The 25,650-nt window shown below is 37.0% G+C and overlaps 1 protein-coding gene across 5 annotated transcripts in view; it reads right to left on the reverse strand.

The window, feature by feature from the left end:
- PIEZO2 (piezo type mechanosensitive ion channel component 2) overlaps window positions 1-25,650 on the reverse strand; it is a 524,101-nt gene that overhangs the window by 266,925 nt on the left and 231,526 nt on the right. For all 5 annotated transcript variants that reach the window (XM_037028556.1, XM_037028560.1, XM_037028559.1 and 2 more), the window contains exon 4: window positions 11,783-11,825. In XM_037028556.1, coding sequence (XP_036884451.1) covers window positions 11,783-11,825 — 43 coding nt within the window. The remainder of the gene's footprint in view (window positions 1-11,782; window positions 11,826-25,650) is intronic.

Here is a 25,650-nt window from a genome sequence, read left to right on the forward strand (position 1 = left end):
AAATCCTATCTCCAGCACTTCTGCTTAATTTTTCTATGCCTCAGTATAAGCACATGCAAAAGAAGAAAGATGTTCCCTATGCTTCCTGGAGCTCTCCAATTGCATAATTTTGTGACCCATGTTTAACTTATATTGCTCACTGCTTCCAGGTTATTGAGGCAGTAAAATAAACTTTTGTAGATTTTATAATTTTGGAAAGAAATATGCTATCTTTATCTGAAACAGATCCTTTAGACTGAGTTGTGCTTCAGAGGCTCTTTGGATCCCCAGAAATTCCATGTAAATTTTTTAATGTGTGCATATGCATTTTTCTGGAAATTGAGTCTATTACTTTCATCAGTTTTCTAGGGATCTGTGACATGAAGACTGCCCCTCCAAAAAAAAAGAGTTATGAACCAAATCTTAAAAGTTTATAATTGTTTACGAAGATAAAAATGTTATAAATAATAATAGTGCATTTTGTACTTTCATAGAGTAAACACAGGCCAGAGATAAAACTATCCAAGATTTTTGGTTTAGTATCAGTTAAGAGAGTTTAGTACTGGTATCTTACTTCAGGTCCTTGGGTGTGGGTGATTTATTTGGAAAGCCCTACTGTAAAGTACAAGTGAGAGAAGGTGACAGAGAGCAATGGAGAAGAGAGAGAAGTCCACACAAGTGTATTGTTAATGACTCACTACTGTAAGGAGTTTCTAGGAAGCTTTTGTAGAATCCTATGAAATGTGCTTTGGATTGTCCGTGGGATTGAGTATGGCTGCTGGAGCATCTGTCCACTTACTTCTGTTGCTCACTGATGCTTCTGAGGCTTTCATCTCAGACTCTTCCAGGCTGCTCTGCATGTCAATGGAGAAAATTTCTAAGGAACTAGAGAACCCCTGGGAATAGAAGTAGACTGCCACAAACACTAGATTGGGAGGTAGTGGCAGCTATAAGGTAGAATTTATGGACTGGGTGTGGTCCATTCCAGAAAAATTCTTCTCTTACACACCCACACCTAATCATTCACCAAGTTGTAACTTCAAATTTTGCTTTCTGGAACACTTTTGGTATACATCCCTCTGTCATATTCAGTTGTTACTGCCTTGGTTCAGACAGTTGTAATCACTCTCCTGAACTTCTGCAATGATTTTTAGCTGATTTTTTTGTTCACCTAATTCATCTTCTCATCTCTGTTGCTGCCCATTTGATATTTCTAGACACATACCTAACAATATCTTCCCCAGGTTTTATACCCTTCAGTATCACTGAATAAGATCCAAACTCAGCATTAACTGTAAGGTACTTCCTGATGTGTTTTTCATCTTGTTCCCCCTATCATTTATATTCTCATTTGTGCCTTCATCTGATGGATAAACTCCAGTGTAATAATATTTCAAAATCTTGTCCTGGAAGCCCCTGAGGTCAAGCTTTCACAGATAATTCCTCTTTTTCCCACAAGTAGATAGCTAGGCCTCACCTCAACACCCCCACCCCACTACCACCACACATGCTCATAGACTCATCCTTTTCTCCTCCAGTTCTGTACTGCATATATCATTATAATGGCACCTTGTACATAGTAGTTGCAAAAAAGCATTTCAAATAATTGCACAAAATGGTAGCATGCAACTCACTGTTATATTTATGTTCAAATATTAGTATCTTCTAAAAGACAAGACCATGTCCCCTTATCTCAGCCTCCAACATATTTATAATAATGTGTGTTCAATAAATGTTTATTGACATAAAGCATCATAAATAAATGCTGGCATGGTGGATTGTGAGTAAATGGAAGGTATAGTCACACAAAACTTAGTTCACATCTTGCCTTTGACATTCACTAGTTATATGGTATTGAGTAAAGTACTAAATCACTCTGATTTTGCTTTGGTCATTTGTAAAATGGGGATGGTATAGTATGGTAGGTTAAACCACTTTATCCAACTAGACACTCTCCTTTCCTATAAAAATAGTATACATCTCTAGCCAATTCCCATGTGACTTACAGTGCACTCCATGAGAGAAGCATGCTTTTTTGCCCATTGTCCTTGGAGTTGGCCATGTAACCTGCTTAGGCGACTGAAAGTCAGCAGAAGTGGCATATGTCCCATCTGAGTAATTGTTAGCCTTGACCATAGGAAATTTTCCCAGCCACAAGGAAGGTTTATACCAAGTAAAAGCTCTATTTCAGGCTGGACCCCAGAATGAATAAAGCACTTAGAGAAGAGCCTCAGTCTATCCACAGCCTTTGGAGCTGCCATTTAATATGAGCAGGAAATAAAACTTTGGTTCTGTAAGTCAGGGGTTCCCAACCTCCAGGCCATATATCAGTGCTGATCTGAGCCTGTTAGGAACTGGGCCACAAAGCAGGAGGTGAGCGTAAATGTAATGCATTTGAATCATCCTGAAACCAATCTGCCACCGCCCTCCCGGTCTCTGGAAAAATGGTCTTCCATGAAACCAGTCCCTGGTGCCAAAAAGGTTGGGAATTGCTATTGTAAGTCATTAAGGTGTGAGATTTTTAGTTAATGCACCATAAGTGAGCAGATCCAGACTCTAGAATGTTGTCAGAATTAGCATACTAAGCAAAGCATTTAGCAGTGAGGCCAGCATGTGCCAGGTTTTCCAAAAATCTGAATTTCTTTCTCCTGGTCATGTTCATTAGAAAATCCAAATCTAGACCAGGAGTGGGCACAGGGCGGAGGCTTGAAAATGTTTAAATAAATGAATACACAAACAAATTGGGCTTAATTTTAAACACCAAAATACAGAACATCCTTTTTTGTCTAGTCATTTCCTGAATATAAATAACTGTGACAGAAATTTTCAATTGTAGTTTAAAATATCTTTCTAGTATTTCCAGGAATATTCATATGCAGTCTCAGAGAACTAAAGCATTTAGAAGCTCAGCTTTCAAGAAGCCAACACAACAATGAGGGAAACCATTAAATAAAAAACCTATATTGTGCACTTTTATATGCAAAAACACTGTGGACTAATAAGCTACAAGTTTGACAACACATTACTGAATCCCAACAAGGATTCCCTTTATTTAGCTCCATGGACTCCAAAAAGATCATAGGAATGTATGATTTGAATATTTTGAATATTTTGAATATAATGTTTTCTTCCCTTGTGTATGCTTCTCAGAGAGGCAATATACTTAATCTAAATGAATTGTTATTCAAATTATCCATTTTATGCTACAGACTTATAACCTTAACTCAAAACTTCAGAAAATCATAGAAGTAATATAGAAATTAATATCTTTGTTTTTATCACAGTTGATTTCTCACATGTCATTTTTAGATATGTTTTCATATAGAAAAGCATATCATGAAACCATTTTTTATTCTTTCCCAACATTTCATACAACATTACCCAAAGAAACAGCATGCATTTTCATTACATAGCTAGTGAGTCACACATAAAACCGGAGGATATAAAATAATTTAATAGTTGGTCTTCAATTTACCAAGGAATCTATTCATTCTCCAAAGGAAAGGCCAACAGAAGGTACAATTTATAAAGAAAAGCATATTCCATGAAAGTAAGTGCTAGGCAAACAGAGTAATGATACATTATTATTTATTTATATGGTCATTTATTTATCAAATTTTAAAAAAATGCCTATTATCTGCCAATCCCTGGATTACCACTACAGGTTTTAAGATGGGAAGACGCATGTCCAGCCCTCAGAAGCATAAGTTTAATATATTTGGGGAGGGGTGTGTCAAAAGTAGGAGTTCATTTATTCACAATGAGAATAATACAATAATTAATCAACGATAATACAAGAATAAACTCTGTGTTTTGTGTACTCACAACTATAAATCTACTTTTACCCCATCCCGTAAGACACTAAAAAGTACATTCAAGATTATGAACACATCTGGTGGCTTTATTCCAAAACAGGAGGTGGTGGGAAGACAGAATAGAGGCCTTGAGGTGTGGTAGTTGGTGAGGTTTGGGAAAGGTTCTGGGTGGAGGTGGAGTTTTGGCATAAACAACTGCAGTGTCCTGAAGGGAGCTGTGGGCAGGAATGGGAGACACACAGTTCAGAAACATTTGCTAAGAATGTTGCCACAGAATCAGATTCTCACTCATGTTTTTCTTTGTCCAATCATTTCACTTTGGTAATCTAAGTGAGTTAGAGGCAAGGTGCCTTTGTTAACACGGCCCCTATCCCCAACTGGCTCTCCATCCTATTACATGAGGAGCAGCTGGTGTCAAGCTCAGAATATTAGACTCAGTAGTTTGAGAGGACAGACTCAGAAATATTCTGTTGTTGATGTAAAAGTCATTACAGTGAGCAACTGTTCCCACTGGCACACAGAATAAAGTCACTTCTTCCTCCCTTTATTGACAGGGATGAGCCAGCTCTAGCTGCAGGCTGCCCTATCCTACCAGCTGCTGCAGTGTGGTGATCAGATGTTGAGATCCTGGTCTTTTGCCTGTCTCAGAGACCCACTCTTTCACGAGCACTCTCCAACCAAATCTGTGAATACTTCCCTATCAAGGCCTCTTTTAAGTTCCCACCATAGGCCTGATTAGCCAGCACATGCCAAGCAGCGCCCAAGGCACTAGGGTATCAAGACAGCCCAATCCTTCATGGCCCAAAGGAAGGGAAACACAGGAGAAAAGCAGCAATACAGTATGTCCAGCACCATACCAAAGAACTGTAAAAAGTTATAAGAGGTGGGATTCTGAAAGTAAGTCATCAGGAATGTTTTCTCAAAATAATAATGTCTAAAACTTGAAGAGTGAGTGGGAGCTCCCCACAAAATAGATGCAGAGAGACAAGGCTGATAGCAGACAGGCAATGGAAGGCTTCTCTTTCCCCAGAGGTCGTAGCCATGCCTTTAGAATTATGCATACAAGGGGGGGGGGGAAATCCTAGGAGTATTTGTGTTTCATCATAGCAGGCTTTTTTTCAGGATGATTTATATTTTAACCTATTCTTTGGAGGGGCAAGATATTTTATTCCACAATCCAAGTAGAGCATCAAACAGAATCATGTACAATACTGTCAATATTGATGAAATCTGAGGTACTGTGCTGATTATATATATTTATTAAGAATAATTTCATTGCTTTTTGACTAAAAATAGGTGAGAGATCAGTAAAAGATTGCTAGTTTTAGATAGGCAGCAATAAGATTTCCCAGAAAGTAAGAACTGTCTATTTACTTGCTGAAATATTTTGTCTCAGATGAAAAGTGTAGCTTTGGGAAGAGAAAACCATGTTCAGACCTTACTCAAAGCTTATTGTGATAGACACTTAATAGATATTACTACAGCTTTCTACTTCTTATCCCCTTTCTGCATACATGGCAGAGTGACAACTCTCCTTCCCTTTAAATTAGCAAGGTGACTTGCTTTGGGCCATAAACTGTGAGTTGCAGTGAAAAATGCCACTTTGAGGTGGAAGCACTTAAGATCCAGTGTGCAATTCTTCATCCTCTCCTTCCACACTTAATCAAACTCAGGTACACCATGTTGAGAAAGAAGTGTTACAGACTGAAGCCAAATAGGGACATAACAAGGGGAGGCTGCTCTGTAAGAGTTGTCTAGCCTCTTCATCAGATTTTGCACAAGTGAGGAAGAAACACTGAACAATTGGGTCAATCCCTAGCTGATACATTTATTTAAAATATACAAAGTATCAATGACTTTAGGAAGAAATGCTAGCAATGTTGTGGAGAAAACGGGACCCTAGTACACTGTTGGTGGGAATGCAGACTGGTACAGTCATGGTGGAAAACAGTATGGAAACCCGTTTCCTCAGAAAACTGAAAATGTGACCACCTTTTGACCTGCAAATTCCACTGCTGGGATTATACCCTGAGAATTCTGAAACCCAAATTCAAAAGAATCTGTGCATCCAAATGTTCATACCAGCACAATTTACAAGAGCCAAGTGTTGGAAGCAACCTAAGTGCCCATTAGGAAATGAGTGGATCAAAAAACTGTGGTACATTCACACAATGGAATGCTACAGACCAGAAATAAGGAGTCCCTACACTTCATGACAGCATGGATGGAACTAGAAAGCATTATGTTAATAGATGTAACCCAGGTGTTGAAAGACAAATACCATATGATCTCACCTACAAGTGGAACCTAATCAACAAAACAAATAAGTGAGCAAAATAGAACCCAAGATATGGAAATAAAGAATAAACTGACAGGGACCAGAGGGGCGAGGGGAGGGAAATAACAGGGGAAAGTAGGGGAATGGTCAAGTTAAGGTACATGTATAAAGAACCCATGGGCAAAGACAACGGGTCAGCAGGGAGGACTGAATGTGTGAGGTAGGGGGTGGATAAGGCAGTGGAGGCTAATGGGGGAAAATGGGGACAACTGTAATTGAACAACAATAAAATACATAAAAAAGAAGAAAGATTATTGAAAAAATTTTAAAAATGAAGGGAAATGCCCACCTGCATTGCCTTAACCAAAATTAATGAATATGACTTGGAAATACTTATATTCATAGGCTTAGAAAATCTGCACAAAGTTAAGCTTTCTAATTGAAATTAAAATATGTTAGACACATATTTTTTCCCTATAATAAAAACAAAATAATATAACACAACTGAGTCTTCTTTCATTATGTAGTTATCAGTATTGTAGCACCAAGAGTGGTGCTACAATACCCTTTCTCTGTTACAGCACAGTGCTGCAAGTCCCAAAATAAACTCCTGGTTATACACCACAGAGAGGCTAGGGTGGCTGTTCTGAAGGTGAACATAATACATCATCATGAATCCAGCCCTACAAACTGTGACAATGTGTATTTATTCTTAAATAAGGCATATGACCACAAAATTTCCGGAAAGTGAATAGCTGGACACCATCTCATGGCAAATGTTACTGCAAAAAGTGACAGCAGTGCCAATCCCTAGGTCTTTCTTTCAGTTGCAAAAAGTACAACAGAGGATATCTTTGCATTCTTATCCTTGGAGAAAGCTGAAGCTTTAGCGGACACAGCCACTTTTCCTCTAGATATGGTCCCCTTAAGTAATCAGCCAGCAAATAGATTGGTGGGCAAACTTCAAAGAACACAGCAATGAAAGGATCAGTATGTCTCACAATTGCTCTAAAGAACCAAATAGCTTCATTTAAGATATAATGAAATTCCCTTTAAGAGAAAGAAGAGGTTAAACTTGAGAAGAAAAAAAAAAGCCATATTTGGCAGTACTGCTTAATACAGCTTTTGCAACTGTAACTGCACAATAGTCCCAAAGGTTAATATCTGTTTTATATTTTAAGATAGTTCATACAATGCAGAGAATACTCTCGGGTGACATGGAAAAACAAAGGATGACATTAAATCTAACAGTCAAGATGCTTACCAAACTGAGATGACAATCTAAAAGCAAAGCACATCACTGAATAGATTCCTTAGTAATATTTTTATTTGTACACCTATTTGAAAACATAAACATTTTAGGAAGATACAATAATATAGAAGTTATACTGCCTGGGTTTATTTAAAATATTCATAAGATGAGAACTGCCAATGAAACTTGTGATTTGGGACTACGTCCTTAGAGATATAGGAGTAGAAAAAGGTAAAACAACACAAAATGGAAAAGACCTATAATTCTATAATTTGGTATGGTTTATTGTAAAAAACCTTAGTCTTTGAAACCAGACAAACATTTATTTGAATGCAGGTCAAGATGGATGGTTCTACATGGGTAGACTATTTGCTTTTCTTTGAGTTTCTTTACCTGAGAGATAGTGACCATAGTCTATTGTGGTGGTCACCAAGGGCCAACAGGCAACTTCTGCCACCTACCTGTTTTTGTTTTGTTAATAAAGTTGTTTTGGAGTATAGCCATACCTATTATCTATGGCTGCTTTCAGTTACAGTGGCAAAAGTGAAAATAGAACAGAAATGTATAGCCTATGAAGCCCAAAATGTTTACGATCCATCCTTTATAGTAGGTCTGCCGATCCCTGGTCTATGAGGTTGTTGTACAGACTAGAAATGATTTAACATAGTGCTTTGGAACATGATCACTGTTTGCATTAAGTCATTATTCAAGTAAACAGAAAGTCAAGGTCATGTAAGCTGGGAATAAAATGTTTCAATTGCCACATCCTGTTGATCAATGAATCCTTAACCATTTTAGAAGAAGCTCTTGCCCAAAGTGTTTCACTTAGGAGACAGCAAGAAATCTCAACCTGTTTTTTTATTCAATGAAAAAATGACCCAGGATAAATACAAATTAAAAGAACACGGAAATACATTTCTCACCTGTCAAATTGGCAAAAATCTCAAGTTTGACAGCATATTCTGTTGGCAAAGTTCTTGGCAAAATAGTTATACTCATGCCTTGCTGATGGGAGTGAAAATTATTTAAACTCTAGGGATTAAAACTTGGCAATATTTAACAAAACTTTTTTTAAAGAGCAAAAGACTGGAAACAATTTAAATGTCTACACATAAGGTACCGAAGACGGAGTTAAAGCAAATGGTCTGTGGTCCATTTTCCTCTTGATTACCAGGAATACACTGGGGATGGGGGAGGGAAAAGGATAATTGAGCTGGTTTAAGCTCCTTGTAAATATTAACTAGATCACTTTACAAATAGATTAATGAATTTTTTCTCATAAACCAGTTCTTGTCAATGGAATGCTTCAAGCAGGAAATCCCTGTTTTAGCATGTTATGGGAAACAAATCTTCAATCCATAGAGTTATGAAGCTTGACCCTGGAGAATATCATATGAGCTATTCAAACTTCTTAGGTATAAAACTGGGGAAGCTGCAAAATTAAATATTGTCTGCAATGTTAGGGACCTGGAAGCCTCATTAGAAACCTCATCTAATACTTTGAGCCAGAGAGCATGGACTTGGGCACCCACACGGGAAATTCCAGATTTTTCCCTACAGTATCAGTGTCCCTTGATTACTTGTACCCTTGAAATTATTAGTAAAGCTTTATACTAATAAGATCCCTTATTTGACCAATTCTACTCCTTTTGTTCATCCACACAAAGTGACGCCATCTGCAGGTTAGCGCAGTGAAGAACATCTATATACATCAATGTGGAATGGTCTATAGGATATACCCTTGGTAAAAGCAAAATCGAAATGCCAAAGAATGTATTTAATATGATACTCTTCATGCAAGGCAGCGTAAGAATACAGGTATAATAAGTATTAGTTTGCATATGCAAAAGTAACTATCAGAAGGTTAAATCAAAAGCTAATACATATGGTAACACATGGTAGAAGAAAGAATTAACAGGACACAAGGGAAAGGAAAGAATGTGACATTTTTCTGAAAAAACCTCTATCATATAATTTGTACTTGGAGACATAAGTTATATATATTCAAAAATTAAATTAAATTAAAGAAAAAATCTGTTAATCAAAAAGATTCTAAAACAAGTGAACCAAATTATATATATACATATATAATTTTTAAATATATATAAAATTTGTGGCATTGCCACATAGAAACATAAAGACATTTAGGCAACTTTAGTTTTTATTTTTTTATCTTACATTTTAATAAAATATAAAATTTATACAAAGTGAAAAAATTTTAAACTTCACTCAGTGATCCTGTTGTAATATTACTGTTAGTATTATTTTGAAAATATATTTCCATTAAAATGAAACGTGTAACATCAAAGAAATTAAAAATTCTGAAAGGTTACACTTGAATAGAAAATACTCTATGATTTCAGGATTTATTTCTCTTAAGGAAAGGTACTTCCTAGCTCCATCTATTGAAAAGGCCCAGAAACAGTGCCATGCCAGAATTGATGAGCACCCCTAGTATTTAGATTACTGTCCCCAAATACTGTTCTCCATAGAGAAGGAAGGGCTCCTTGGAGGATGACTGACTCGGTACATCTACCGACTTGTGCTAGAAACATGGAAACTGTAAAAGACCAGTAGTCCTGTTTCAAAAGGACAAAAAGTCAATATGAAGTTGTTTCCAATGACTGAAAGAGGACAATTTGAGTTTACACAAATAGGGGGATAGAATAATAAGCAAAGCAAAAACAATATCACAAACAGACAAATACAGACTATGAGACATTCTACAGGGTAATGGAGCTGGTTTCTTCAGAAGTCAATGATGTGAAGAAACTCAAAATGAATTGGGGAAAACCATCTGAATAAAGAAGCTTGAGAGATCAAAATGGAATTTATAAAATTTAGTAGTGTGCTGATTCAAACTATGACATTTATGAGATGGTCAGGAAATTCAAACATTGATTGAGTGATAAAAAATACTAAGGATTTATTGTTTTTGCCTTAGGTATGATAGGAGCATTACAATTCTAGAAGAAAACACCCATGTTTTCAGATGCATACTGACCTACATAGGGCCAAAATGACATAATGTCTGACATTTAAAAAAATATGTCAGGCAAAAAACTAGGTAAAGCAAGTATGACAAAATCTTACTGAACCAGGGGAATGGATATGTGACATTCAAGTTTCTTTTCTCTCTCCTTTTGTGTACTTGTGACACTTTTTCAGAATGTGAAAGGAGATGGAGAGAAATATACTTTGGAAAAAGATTTCCCATGCAATGAAGCTGCACCTGGTTTTCCACTCTTTATTTTAAGTTCACCTGTAGGATCTGCTCATCCAGGCCAGTCTCCCACAGTAGCCTCAAGAACTATGAGAACATACTGTGAGACCCAAAATTGATGGTACTGATTGAGTAGAACTGTATATAGAAAAATAAATAAATATTTGAAACTATTTTAAAATGGTACAAAAATTCTATCACAGTTGGCCTAGTGATGAGCTATTCTCTCTCACTATTGGAGAAATAACTCATTTTAAAATATATTATTCTTATATATGTTGTAAGCACTCTGCCAGCTTGATCAATATACATAGAAATACACTTTCAATATGATGAAAAGAACTAGTCAAAATCTACTTTTAGATGAAAAAATTGAAACTACTTTTCATTTTTCCTATGGCTGAATGGACATCGCAAATTCAATATGAGATGATAATTGCTACTGGGAGAGATCTGTCTGATATGCTGCCATTCAATTCCAAGAGCAGGTGGTTTAGTAAGTTTATCAACCCTACTTCTACATTTTCTGATGTTATCATGAGGAACATTTTTTCTTCTGGGGAGAGATGCAGGTGTGGAAATGCTTAAGAGTAATATGATCTTGTCCTGGCCAGGTTGCTCAGCTGGTCGAAGTGTCATCCATACACCAAAAGATTTCAGGTTTGATCCTGGTCAGGGCACATACCTAGGCTGCAGTTTTGATGCACGATTGGAGTGCGTGTTGAGGCAACCAGTCAGTGTTTTTCTCTGACATCAATGTTTTTTTCTCTCTCCCTTCCTCTCTTTCTAAAAATCAATAAAACATGTCCTTTGGTGAGGGTTTAAAAAGTGACGTTATCTCAACCTTTCACTTAGATCTAATGTCTAAAATTTTTAATAATTGAAAAGATATTAGTATAAATAAAAATTTATCTTCACTAAAACTATATAACTGAATATGACACACGAGGTGAATAAGGTAGAAGAAAGTAAATTCTAATTCCTATAATTCTCTAAGAAGTGTTGCTCCATTTAATCTTCATTTCCTGTCAGACTGCAGGCAAGGATTTTATAATGCAAACCTCTGCTTTACCAAGAAACCGAGTCTCAAGGGGCGAAATGATGACTTACCCAAAAGCACAAACTCACTTACTGAAGTAGAGGTAGCAATATCACTAATTTATAATCAATCAATTATTTAGAATAAAGTAGGACATTACTAAGTTAAAAGTGGAAACATGCAAAACCCCACTTACCTTTCAAAGCCAATCTGCCGAAATGTCTTTTCCCATGTCGAGCCTATAACAAAAGAAAGGAGTATAATCAGTGCATATCAAGTATCCAGATAGTTTTGCTCTATTTCTGCACACCCTGCTAGGATTTGGTTTTAACTCAGTGGAAGACTTTGTTTTCTCTAGGATGCATCTCCACTTTCCTCCAGTCCCCAAATGGCTTTTAAGAGAGCATTCCACATCAGGAGTTAATGGGACAAATCTCTTCCCCACTTGCCTGTGGTAAGGTAGTAGTTCACTAAATCATTCTCTAAATGTCTGTGCTTGGTTCAGAATAATATGAGCAAAACTCTCCTGTCAAAAATAAATAGCAGACTTCCAGCCAAGATGGAGGTGTAGGTGGAAACACTCTGCCTCCTCCCACAACCAAGTTTAAAGACAACAAAGTTTTAGTAACAGAAATGCAACCAAAACACAGAAAATTGAACTATACGGAAGTCTGACAAAAATGAACTCTTCAGCCAGATCAATAAACCAGGAGAAGGAGCGAGCAGTGAGACAGACCACACAGGCCCCAGCAGCGGAAAGCAGCAGAGGGGACCACCATTGCCCCTCTTTGACCCCACCCCCACATACAGCATCACAACCCACCTACTGAGTTGCCCCACCCTGGCAAACACCTACGGCTCCACCCCTCATACATAACAGGTGCGAACAGATTAAAATATTATGGCTCAAGAAGAACTCAAAGTCCCAGAGCCAATAACTCTAAGCGACCAAGAGATAGCCAACCTATCAGATGCGCAGCTCAAAACACTGGTGATCAGGATGCTCACAGAACTGGTTGATTTTAGTCACAAATTAGAGGAGCATATGAAGGCTAAACTAATTGAAATGAAGGGAAATGCACAGGAAACCACTAGTCATGGAAAGGAAACTGGACCTCAAATCAAGGGAGTGGACCAGAAGGAAGAAAAATTACCAAACAGAAAAGAATGAAGAAACAAGAATTCAGAAAAATGAGGAGAGGCTTAGGAACCTTCAGGACATCTTTAAACATTCCAACATCCGAATTATAGGGGTACCAGAAGGGAAAGAAGAAGAGCGACAAATGGAAAACTTATTTATTTTTTTTAATTTTAATTTTTATTTATCTTTAGAAGGGAAGGGAAGGAGAGAAGGAGAGAAATATCAATGTATAGTTGCTTCTGGTGCACCCCCTGCTGGGAACTGGTCCCTGCTGGGAACCCAGCAGGGTTGCAACCCAGGCATGTGCCCTGACTGGGAATCGAACTGCGATCCTTTGGTTCACAGGCCTGCGCTCAATCCACTGAGCTATACCAGTCAGGGCTTGGAAAACATTTAAACAAATAATAAAAGAGAACTTCCCCAATCTGGCAAAGGAAATAGACTTCCAGGAAATCCAGGAAGCTCAGAGAGTCCCAAAGAAGGTGGACCCAAGGAGGAACACACCAAGGCACATCATAATTACATTATCCAAGATTAAAATGAAGGAGAGAATCCTAGAAGCAGCAAGAGATAAGGGGACAGTCACCTACAAAGGAGTACCCATCAGACTGTCAGCAGATTTCTCAAAAGAGACCTTACAGTCAAGAAGGGGCTGGAAAGAAGTGTTCCAAGTCATGAAATCCAAAGACCTACATCCAAGATTACTCTATCCAGAAAAACTTTCATTTAGAATGGAAGGGCAGATAAAGTGCTTCTCAGATAAGATCAAATTCAAGCAGTTCATCATCACCAAGCCCTTATTATATAAAATGTTAAAGGGACTTATTTAAGAAAAAGAAGATAAAAAATATGAACAGTGAAAGGACAGCAAACTCACAGTTATTAACAACCACACCTAAAACAAAAGCAAACCAAAAGGACAGCTAGATCAGGAGCAGAACCATAGAAATGAAGAACACATGGAGGGTTAGCAATAGGGGAGTGGGAGGAGGAGAAGGAAGGAGAAGGTACAGAGAATAAGTAGCATAGATGGTAGGCAGAAAATAGACAGGGGGGAGGGCAAGAATAGTACTAGAAATATAGAATCTAAAGAACTTGAGACACGTGGACATAAACTTAAGGGGGGGAATGGTGGGGGAGAAGGCATGCAGGGTGGAGGGGAATGAAGGGGGGAATAGAATAACTGTAATAGCATAATCAATAAAATATATTTTAAAAAGAAAAAAATAAATGCATAATGTACTCTCTAAATAGTGTAAGTTGTACTCCCTAAAATTCAACTTTTACTTTTGTGTAGTATATGAAAAAACAGATGACACTGTCAGTGAGGAAAATTTGTCTCTTTTTCATGGGGTTATTTTAGGATGATTATTTATAAGGAACAGAATACACAGGAAGTTTTTCTTTTTACCTTCCCCTTAACTGCCTAAAAGACTTGAGATACTAGTGCCTGTACCAGGAAAAAAGCATTGCCAAAGATAACTTCTTTTTACAGCAGAAAGACTCCTCTGCATTTGTGTACCGGGAACTTGCTCTTCCCATCTCCCCATAAATTCTCTTCCTCCCCTGTGAAGTTTCAGACCCATACCTCCTTCTCCTTAGACCACAGTAGGTAATATATAAATCTTAATCGCCTGACTATCTGGGAGTGTCTTATCTTTTAGATTCCCATATTTATAAAATTAAATTGGTTTTTATCCTGTTAATGTGAATTTTGTTAGTTTAATTAGACTAGCCAGAGGAACAAAGGAACCTATAGGTAAAACTTTTTCTCCCCCAAACAACACTCTTAATTTCCAACGCATTATACACCATGCCTTTATCTCACTAATGTTGAAGCACAAGATTAACATTTTATGTTTTAAAGTAAATATTTTAATCAGAAGTCTTCTGAATGCAAAAATGATTTTTCAAGTGACATGATTTGAAGAACAGTATATCCAATACAGCTAAGTACAGCTAAGTATAAAAATATTTTTATAGAAAAGTTAAGGGTTTGTGCTTAACCCATACTTTTATATTTTCCTGATATTCAGTGAGTTGCAAAAATATTTTGATTTCAGTAACTATTTCGAGTAAACATCCGTGTATCCCTAAATTTATACATTGTACTTTGTACTAGTTACTTGATAATCACAGCAGATAAATACTGCCTTTCTGCACAATTTAGGTCTGCAAACAGGAAGTGGTAGATTCAGCATTGGTCTCCAGAGGCACCTAAAAAGCTACCCTGCTTTTTTTCCTAGAGTCACAATAAATTAAGATGTTGTGTATGTTTCTTTCTGGAGAACTCTGCTTCACATATTTTATCTTCAGTTGGCTACTTAGTGTCTCCAGATTAGACAGATTGTCTGGAAACATGGAAGATTATGCAGGAGTAGTGTCTTTTTTTTTCTTTTTTCTTTTTTTTTCTTTAACTTTTGTTCAAGTACAGTTTTCTTTCTTGTATTCCCATCCCTGCACCCCGCCAGTGCTCCCCACCCCCTTCCCATCTCCGCCCCCCGTCTTGGTTATTGTCCATGTGTCCTTCATACTTATTCATGTGAGTCCATCCCCTTTTGTCTTTTCTGAGGACTGAACCAGGCCCAAGACAGCACAAACATGTTTTTTTACCATGGGGTTTGGGTTCATACTCGGTGATTATAATAGAGAATTAAAATTTTTCTTAAATAATAAAGGACTAAGTTTCAGATACAAATTATATACCCACACACATCCAAATTTAAAGCAGATTCAGGCTTATCTCCTTGGATAAAGTTACTCTTACCAACTGAATTCCAATATGCTTTGCTGAAGCATATTAGAGTAAATGATATGGAATTTTAGTTAATCAGCCCAAGAATTTCTCATGGCCCAGGGCCCAGAGGAATGAGTTCCATATGTATGTAATCTATCCTGTGAGTCACATGCAAAACAATTAAGAGTCGCTATCTCAGGAATTCTTTGAACACAATTATCCTGTCCCTATGAGGCTAACAATTAACACACCGGGGAGAAATAGCCTGAGTCAGAAACCACATGGTGTTCCAGGACAGATGGTGAAGGCCTGGCCCAAACTAAGAAGCAGGAGAGATTGAGAGTCTCCTGCCAAGTGGGAACCAGACAGTATGAGCACAGACCAAGTAGGAAGGGTCTAGGGGAAGGTGGGGGGTGAGGCTGGAGGGGAATAGGTTTTCATGCTCATTTCCTTGGCTTTTCTTGCTTCCAGGGAGAAACGAAGCACCTTTCAAAATTTTCTACATTTGCATTTTCTCAGATTTTTTCAATATATTCCAAAATTAATTTTAAACAAATTAAAAAAATCCTTTTTAATAGACTCAATTTCCTATCAAAGTAAAATAAAAATAAATGCTATACTGCACTATCAGGCTTTTAGAACATGGGGGTTTAATTAAGAAATAGGTTTCACCTTCTTATTTCTGAGAAAAGTAAATTACTCAAACAGGCAGAACAGTTTAAAAGTATTTGGTGCAAGACTTCCAGAAATCCTTAGAATAAGTATTATGAAGCCACTCAACCAAGCACAATACAGACAATGAAATGGCTTCCTTCTAGTCACTGGAAATCAATCTAATTAATAATTTGAGCCTCTTACACTTCATAGGCATCCATCATTGTTTGCTGTTGATACTTTGCTAGTCATCGATATATGTTAGGTATAGTACTGGATATATTAAAATAGTTTCTTCCCTCAAACACCACATACCCTAGAAGGTTAGGTTTTTATGTCTTTTGTGAGCACTTAGTCATGATGAAAGGAGAAACACAGTAAATGGAACAGACATATCCAGATCCTTTGGCACCAAGAATATTTTTGGCAGCCTATTACTCAGTTGCTGGGGAATTCTTTTAAAGCCATTAACCATGTTTTACATGGTAAGGTAATATTATTCTCCTTTGCTAGAGCAGTCCAACATGGAGAGAAAAGTAGGGAAAACAAAAAGAGTTGGCAGACTTCCTTGATTCAACACTTTTTAAATGAGATTTAGAATATGGAGAAATCTAAAGCATGTTATAATTTTCAGGAAAAAAGCAAATAACAGCAATAACGGCAAAAAGAAAATATATACCATAGAGGGATGGACACGATCCATAAGAGGGATTTTTCCTTTGCATTCTTAGATGTAGTTAGAAATGACTACAATTTAAAAAAATTCCGCTTTAGAGCACAGACATCCCAACAACAGAATTGAAATCTTTGTGGAGGATTACAAAGACCAGAGGCTGGAAACAAGCCCTGGACTAAATGTCATTTTATGTCAGTCTATAGAGCAAGTTCCAGTATCTAATGTCCTGTATGTACAAAGTGACAAACTACCCCTTTGGCGCTGACTGCAAGGGGAACTCCAATATATTGTAAGAGGACGTTCCTTTCTCGAGGCATCAACATTTGCCCCTTTAAAAAATGAACGAAACTTCATCTCTCCTTTCTCATTCTCCCTTTCCTCTTCTCCCTCCCTCCTATGCAGGGAGTGCCTACCTATTAGCTTCTGTCAGTTTTGTGTTCCCTTCTTTCCATCATAAAGAAGTTATGGAAACTTCCTTTCTTTGGGAACTACTTTACCCAGGCCCATGAGCTTCTGCAGAGGCTCTAGTCATATCACACCTCCCTCCCTGGGCACTGAGGCAGGGTGGTCTGGCCACTCCTCACAGCACTGTATCTCCCAGGCCACAGGCAATCAGGATGGACATATGATCAACTAGGTCAGGCCAACACGGAGCTCTCTCTGCTAGTCTGTCAGAGCACCAGGATTACGTGAGCCCAGCCCTGACAATATTCACATAGTGGTCCTGTTCCTGCCACATGGACAAAGCCTGGATAAGAGGAGAGAGGGGATCCATGAGTAGAGGTCGCCTGGGGAGAAAGAAGTGGGACTCCTGATGGCATCCCCATCTGTTCCCAGCTGCTGCTGATGCCCTCACCTTTCCTCCCACTCCTGTTATAACACAAGAAAAATAACCTGTGTGTTTAGTTTTAAATCTGAGTTCACTCTAGTCTTGTATCTAGCATTAAGCCTGACACATGTATCTCAAAGAGCACTAAATATGAACCTTAAAAATAAGAATTTAACACGTCTTGTAATTCCAATTTTAGGTAAGGATAGAAACATTTTAAATGAATCCTAGCCATTTTTAATCATCCTTTAAATCAAGAGAGTGAGCATTCTCCCTGAAATTAACATGGGAATAAAAACAGCTTATACCTTATGCTAACTTCATATTTATTAGCTAATTCAATCCTCCCCAGTACTATTATCATATCCCCCTTTTAAGGTGAGAAAACAGGGTAGAAAGAGTCTGACTACACAACTAATGCTCCTAATTTCTTTATCCATTGTTTTGTCATATGTTGGGAGTATATTATTGTATCTTGTTCCTTCTTCATTTTTCGTATTCTCCTTCCTAACATTTGTCTTTCACCCCAACCTGGCTACAATATAAAATTCAAAAAAATATTTGAAGCATAAGAGTGCCTGTTGTAGAAATTATCTGTCACCAATCCCCTTCTTCCATCACCTTTCTTTCATCTAGGACCTATGAGTTTTCTATGTTAATTTTGTTTAACACTCCGTACTCCCAGCAGGAGGTCAATCTGTAAAAACACATGGGCAGAAGAAGGCCATGCACCAATATGTAACATGCTGATCATGGAACAAGGCTGATAATTTTTTCCTTTGTTCTAATTTTTCTGAAGTAGTGGTTTAAAATTGCAGGGCTTTGCCTGTTACTTGAAACAGCTCTGCCTCTGGTCATCTGTATTTCCATGGACAAATCATCTTGGGTCTTTCTCTTTCTTTAATGTAATATTAAGGAGCTTTCAACAGGTCACTTTCCACTTGTAATTTAATTTTCATAAATGTTACTGAAAACACAAAACTTTCTGTATGTTGTAAATTGGGTGCTCACTTTATTATCACATTTCCTCATTTATTACTTTGATCAATCATTCTCTTAATCAACTTTTTGTTAAAATTCTAATACACAAATAAAAGATAACTTGATTTTTCCTTTAGGTTTGCAGGTGGTAAAATGAGGCATAGACTTTCTTCTAACTGAAGAGTTTTACATCAAGTATGTCTCAGACATTGAAAGCCACTTAAACTTGGATCTGTTCCTCTGTTTTTCTTCAAAATAATGAGAAGAAAAGGACTAATAATTCATGGAAATAGTAGGTTTTTGCCATGATATTCCTATAAAAATGAGCATTTTTATATATTATAGGGGCAGACAAGCAGTTGAACATGCAACCTGGCACAGAAATTGGTGATGAAAAACTCAAATATCAGGAATTATACCACTTACAAGTTTTTGGTGGAAGTTTCATTTACATTATTTTTAACTCTTGCAAGGAAAATATTTTCATATCCAATCAGAGTCAAGATTTTAACATGCACTGAGTATTGAACATAATTGAAATTCTATGAAAAAAATTGACCAGTAGCAACATTTAACTTTGCAAATATTAACAGGCACTTGTATTGAGTTGTAGCTGAAATCTTTTAAAGCACAGAAATAGCTGCTCTAATGGACAATATGTATCCAAGTAGTGCAGTTTTTCCAGCTACTGAGCAATTTCAGCATTTTGGGTTAAATTATGAGACATGTAAAATTTTCTGAATTTTAATTCCAAGATGAGATTCATCATTAATGGGTTAAAATTAATTGTAAAAGATAGTGGTAAGGAAAAATAATCATTCTTCACCATCCCTTAATTAATAATTTTCACATTAAATGACCTATATATTTTTAAAATATCATTTTCACCTCTACTTAATACCCTTGTTTTGTAATTTCTATTATCTCCTCCTCTGATCATTAATACCTAGATGACACTCCTTTATGTGTATGGTACCTGTCAATAAGTTGCACACTTTGGTTTTCATCCCACTTATACTCTGTCAGTTCTCATAATATGTCTTAATTTTTCATGGGTGATTACTCCATTTTTCCTAATTTGTAAAATAATATACAACATAAAAATACTTACATTTTTTATTTTTGCATGAACATCCTCACAAACACAGTAAGACTCTCACATTCATACTTGCATATATAAAATAGGGGTCATCCTGTTTTGAAACATACATTAATCACCTAATAATATATGATGTAACTCTTTCCATGTCAATAAATACAGACATGTAATTATTTTCATTTTTAAAATATATTTTATTCGTTATGCTATTATAGTTGTAACATTTTTCCTTCCCTTTATTCCCCTCTGCCCTGAACTGCCCCTTCCACCATTATTCCCCCACCTTAGTTCATGTCCATGGGTTGTACATATAAGTTCTTTGGCTTCTCTATTTCTCATACTATTCTTAACCTTCCCCCGTCTATTTTGTACCTACAATTTATGCTTCCTATTCCTTGTATCTTTCTCCCCATCTCTCCCTCCCCCTTCCTGCTTATAACCCTACATGTGATCTTTATTTCTATGAATCTGTCACTGTTCTAGTTGTTTGCTTAGTTAATTTTTGTGCTTTTTAGGTTAGGTTGTTGATAGTTGTGTGTGTGTTGTCATTTTACTGTTCATAATTTTGATCTTCTTTTTCTTAGATAAGTTCCTTTAACATTTCACATAACAAGGGAAATGATGATGATGAATTCCTTGAGCTTGACTTTATCTGGAAAGCACTTTATCTGCCCTCTCATTCTAAATGGTAGCTTTGCTGGAGAGAGCAGTCTTGGATGTATGTCACTGCCTTTCATGACTTGGAATACTTCTTTCCAACTCCTTCTTGCCTGGGAAGATCTTTTGAGAAATGAGCTGATAGACTTATGGAAATTCCTTTGTAGGCAACTGTCTTCTTATCTCTTGCTGCTTTTAGAATTCTTTTCTTATTTTTAATCTTGGGTAATGTAATTATTTTGTACTTTGGTGTGTTCCTCCTCTGGTCCAACTTCTTTGGGACTCTCTGAGCTTCCTGGACTTCCTGGAAGTCTATTTCCTTTGCCAGATTGGGGAAGTTTTCCTGTATTTTTTCAAATAAGTTTTTATTTTCTTGCTCTTTCTCTTCTCCTTCTGGCATCACTATAATTTAGATGTTGGAATGTTTAAAGTTGTCCTGGAGGTTCCTAAGCCTCACCTCATTTTTTTTTGAATTCTTGTTTTTTCATTTTGTTCTGGTTGAATGTTTATTTCTTCTTTCTGGTCCACACTGTTGTTTTGAGTCCCAATTTCCTTTTCATCACTGTTGGTTCTCTGTATATTTTTCTTTATTTCACTTTTCATAGCCTTCTCTTTTTCCTCTTTTTTGTGTGAACATTCTCAACCACTTCTGTGATCATCCTGATTACCAGGGTTTTGAACTCTGCATCTGATAGGTTGGCTATCTCCTCATCACTTAGTTGTATTTTTCTGGAGTTTTGAACTGTTCTTTCATTTGGGCCATATTGTTTTGTCTCAGCTTGCCTGTTACATAGTAAGGGGCAGAGCCTTAGGTATTCACCAGGGCTTTACCCAGGTCACTGTGTTGTGGTACTGTATGTAGGAAAGGAGTCAGAGGGGGAACAGCGCTACTTGCTCAGCTCTCAGACGGCTTTCAGTCACCTCCTCTGCTACCCACAAGCAAATTGAGCTCGTCTGGTGCTGATTCCCAGGTAGGTGGGTTTGCATATGTTCTAGGGCCCTGTAGGTCTCTCCAGTGAACTCTCCTGTGAGGCAGGGAGTTTATCCCACCACCTTAACATCCACAGGTTTTTTCAGTTAAATGTTTTTGGCTTTATTTCCCTGCACTGGAACCCTGGGTTGCACAGTCTGTTTTTCTCCCTAGTTGTTCTTCCAAGTTTATCCACACGCATATGTGGGACCACTCACTCCACCAGCCACCTTCTTGCCTACTCCAGTTCTCCAGCTGCCACCTTGTGGCGAATCCTCTGTGTCCCAACTGCCCATCTGTGTCCCTGACTACCAGTCTGGATGAATGTTTCTTCTTTAACTCCTTGGTTGTCAAACATCCATACAGTTCGATTTTCTGTCAGTTCTGGTTATTTTTTGTTTTTAAACTTGTTGTTGTCTTTCTTTTGGTTGGTTGTGCAAGGAGGCAAAGTGTATTTACCTACTCCTCCATCTTGGCTGGAAGTCACATGTCATTATTTCAATGCTCAGATAATATTTTATAATTTAATAAAATACAAGTCTTCAGTACTTAATATATAAATTATATTCACATTTTTGCTATTATACATATAATGTGTGAAGTATTTCTATCATTTTAGCTTTTCAGATTTTAATTTACATATATTTTGCCCTAATAGGTGGAAACAAATATTACATTTGTTTCTTTAATCTTCATAAATTCTTTAATACCTAAATATCTCAACTTCAGAAGGTCTCAAATGAGCATACTGCATATTTTATGCTATGACCTCAGTTGAGTAAGGTCTGTCTGAAAAAAATTACCATAATTTACTCTTTGTAGTGACTAGGAAAGCCTATTCACAAATTTTATACAAGTGTATTCACGAATATGCAAAAATCTATGAATGAAAGATGGTTCACCATCTTAAAAGATTTTCTTTTGAAAAATTACCTTCAAATTACTGTAAAATGAAATGTAAATTCTAAATAATTGATTTCCTCACCAACTAATGTATTTTTAAAGATAATTGACTAAAATTTCTGGTTTAAGGATGGGTCTGATTGGTAGTCTGTGATGCTTTTTTCTACCAGCTTACCACTAAATAGCTATGGACACACTGGAAGAGAGAAACACACGTGCACACAAACACACACAATCTATTTTCAAGACTCTTAGAGGAACTGAGCAGGTAGAGGATCCTGAGGCCAGAAGGAAGAGATGAGACAGAATGCTGTGGGACCATATTCGCAGCACAGAATGGGCCGACAGTCTGGGCAATTTATGCCCTGCTCCTTAAATAGGGAAAAGTAGATGTAAGCAATGGGTCCATGAAAAAGAATCCTGGGTAGTTGCCTATTTGGATAAAGGAAGTTACTGCACAGTCCATATGTAAGATTACTCTTTTGAAGAAATTACATTATATAGAGCAGCAAAATTGTACAAAGAAAGCTATCTGTTTTAGACAATTTAGAGCACAGGTGGCAAACACAAGGCCCACAGGCTGGATCCAGCCCTCCACCTTGTTTTATCTGGCCCAGCATCTTGTTTCTACCCAGCGGCAGCACCAAGCTCCTTGCCCCTAGTTAAGGAATAGTTACATTTATACAGTCCTAACATTACATTTGCCCCTTTGAAGGCAACTGTGAGGCTGATGTGGCCCTTGGTGAAAATGAGTTCGACACATCTGATTTAGAAGATACTTAAGGATACCAGCCATGTTCTTCATTATGAAGAACAAATCTTTATTGTAGAACTATGGAATGCTGGGCTGCCTCTGAACTGTGTCCATGATATGATTTGAAATATACTTTAAAAAACAAATTTCTGATATCCATTATTAATTCATTTTCTTTCTCACAAATGTTGACTGTAGAAGACATTTCTGGTAACTATAATTTCAGTTGCTTCAAAGGAAGATGAATGGGAGCTTCCCGAACAGTCTCATAAGTATTTATTACATTTGCCAAAAAAACAGCTTAAACTTGACTTTGAACTTTTGAAATACTATGCTTCTTTAATGTATCAGTTCTTTAGTTTACTTGAAGTTCTTATGCTTGCACAAGATTTAATCCTGCTCATTTTTTAAAAGATTTTATTTATTTATCTTTAGAGGGGAAGGGAAAGAGAGAGGGAGAGAAACCTCGGTTTAAGAGGGGAAGGGAAGGAGAGAGGGAGAGAAACATTAGTATGGTTGCCTCTCCTGTGTCCCCTGCTGGGAACTGGCCTGCAACCCAGGCATGTGCCCTGATCGGGAATTGAACCGCAATCGTGTGGTTCACAGGCCCGTGCTCAATCCACTGAGCTACATCAGCCAGGGCTCATTTTTATATGAACTTAATTTTATGGTTTAAGATAAAAATTTAATGAGGTAAAGATCTATAGGAAAATTACTAGAGAGTGCTAATTGTTAATCACAGTCTGCAACCCACCTCTGGTGGTGTTCAGCTTTTGGGAACAAGGGTGGGACACGATGTTTAGACAATTCATAAGTAGCCCATCAGAAGAAAGGCCCGAGACCAAGGAGACCAAGTTAGAGAATCTCCCTAATGAAGACATCAGGGACCTGGCTATATTGATTCATATATGTTACAATAGCCTTATAAATTAATATTTAATCATGTGTATTTATTTTCTCTACTAAAAGTTTTACACTTTATTTTATTAATATAAAATTTTCAAATATACAATATATTCTATATAAAATTTACATTTCTATGTCAATGTTACATAACTTTTATTGTTTCTTAAACTAGTTTGCTATTTCATATATCCTGAGTAGATGACACCAATGATTATTTCCTTTTATTTCAGGGTGTCAGTTTACTATCAAAACCAAAAATGAAGTACCTGAAAATTCAGTAGCTCAGACAGTAAGAACTCAGCACCTGTAGCAAAATAACTTTGGCCTTGAATCTCTACGCCGCCACTTGTCATGATATGCTATGACACTGGGACATTCACTTTAGGTCTATGAGTCAGTCAAGGCATCTCAAAAATGAGGATTTACAGCATCTTTGCATGAATACAATAAAGATGTGTATTCAAAGCATCTGTACAGTGTCTGTCACAAAGTAGATGGTAGATAACTAGTAGCTGATACTAATAAAAGGCTCTCAACTACCACTTTAAATGAATAATACTGCCATGTAGGCACTGCTCGGGAGTCTGAGGACCCTATATGTACAGAACAGCCACAGCTCAATCTCCCCTCTCCATGAGTTGTTCCACCACACACACACGCTTCAGCAGAAAGGTGCATGTAAATGTAGAGAAATTAGTTTTAGCATCATTTCTTTTTTTTAATTTGGCACATTGTTATGTTTAGTGGTTTGTTTCAGTGTGTTTGTGAAAACACCCCTAAAATTATTTTATTGGAAAGGTATAAAATGTGTATTTAGGTTAAATCCATAAATAACTTCATTCATTTAAACTTAAGCCCTTCATGAAGAGCTTATTAAGCTTACAAAAGTATTCAGATTGGTGTTTATGAAGTTGTTCCTTAAAAATACACAGGAGAACATGAATTTCATGTAAGGTATTCTGCCATTTTTGCAGAAAAAAAAGTATAATCTCTATGCTTCTGGTCCCAGCTGCATACCACATACAAAAAAAAAAGAGTGCTAAAATGTAGCACAGACCAGGAAGTTGTCTTAAAACACAAATGTACAGCAGACCCTGAATGACACAGGTGTTAGGGTGCTAATCTCTGGGTAGTTGAAAACCCCCATTTGCATATAAGTTTTGACTCCCCCGCAAAATGTAACCATCCGGCAGTATCCATGGAGGAATTGGTTCTAAGACCCTTCTGTATCCCTAGACTTCCAGCCATGGATTAAAAAAAGTCTACAGTATTTATTGAAAAAAGAATCCACATATAAGTGGACCCTTGAAGTTCAAACATGTTTTGTTCAACAGTCAACTATTGTTTCCAATAAAAATGCACCTATATTTTTTTGAGAAAAGGAAGAAAATAGAGTTACTTCAGTGTTCTTGTTTGCCAGTATTTGTAGAACACTGGCAAGTATTCAGTGGAGGATGCTGAGTTTTGCAGGATGAGGATTTTCACTTCTACATTCCTTTGGGAATCTTATACAGCACTGCAGTTCTTCCATATGGTTTGTGGCTTTCTTTACACTAACTGCAAACTCCCCATTGCCAGAAGTATGTGCCAAATAGTGATGTTCACTTGTAAAAATTAAATAAAAAACTCTGGCAGACATTTTGTTAGCTGGAAATTTTATGAAAAAGAAAAACTCATGAAGTATATTTAATTTGAACTTACAATAGCACCTTAGTTCTTGTTTTCCCAAAAACATGGGTCAAATATAAAGTGTAGAC

This window comes from Sturnira hondurensis, unplaced genomic scaffold (assembly GCF_014824575.4).
Source record: "Sturnira hondurensis isolate 20B ecotype Veracruz unplaced genomic scaffold, ASM1482457v3 Scaffold0020038, whole genome shotgun sequence".
Classification (NCBI taxonomy): domain Eukaryota; kingdom Metazoa; phylum Chordata; class Mammalia; order Chiroptera; family Phyllostomidae; genus Sturnira; species Sturnira hondurensis.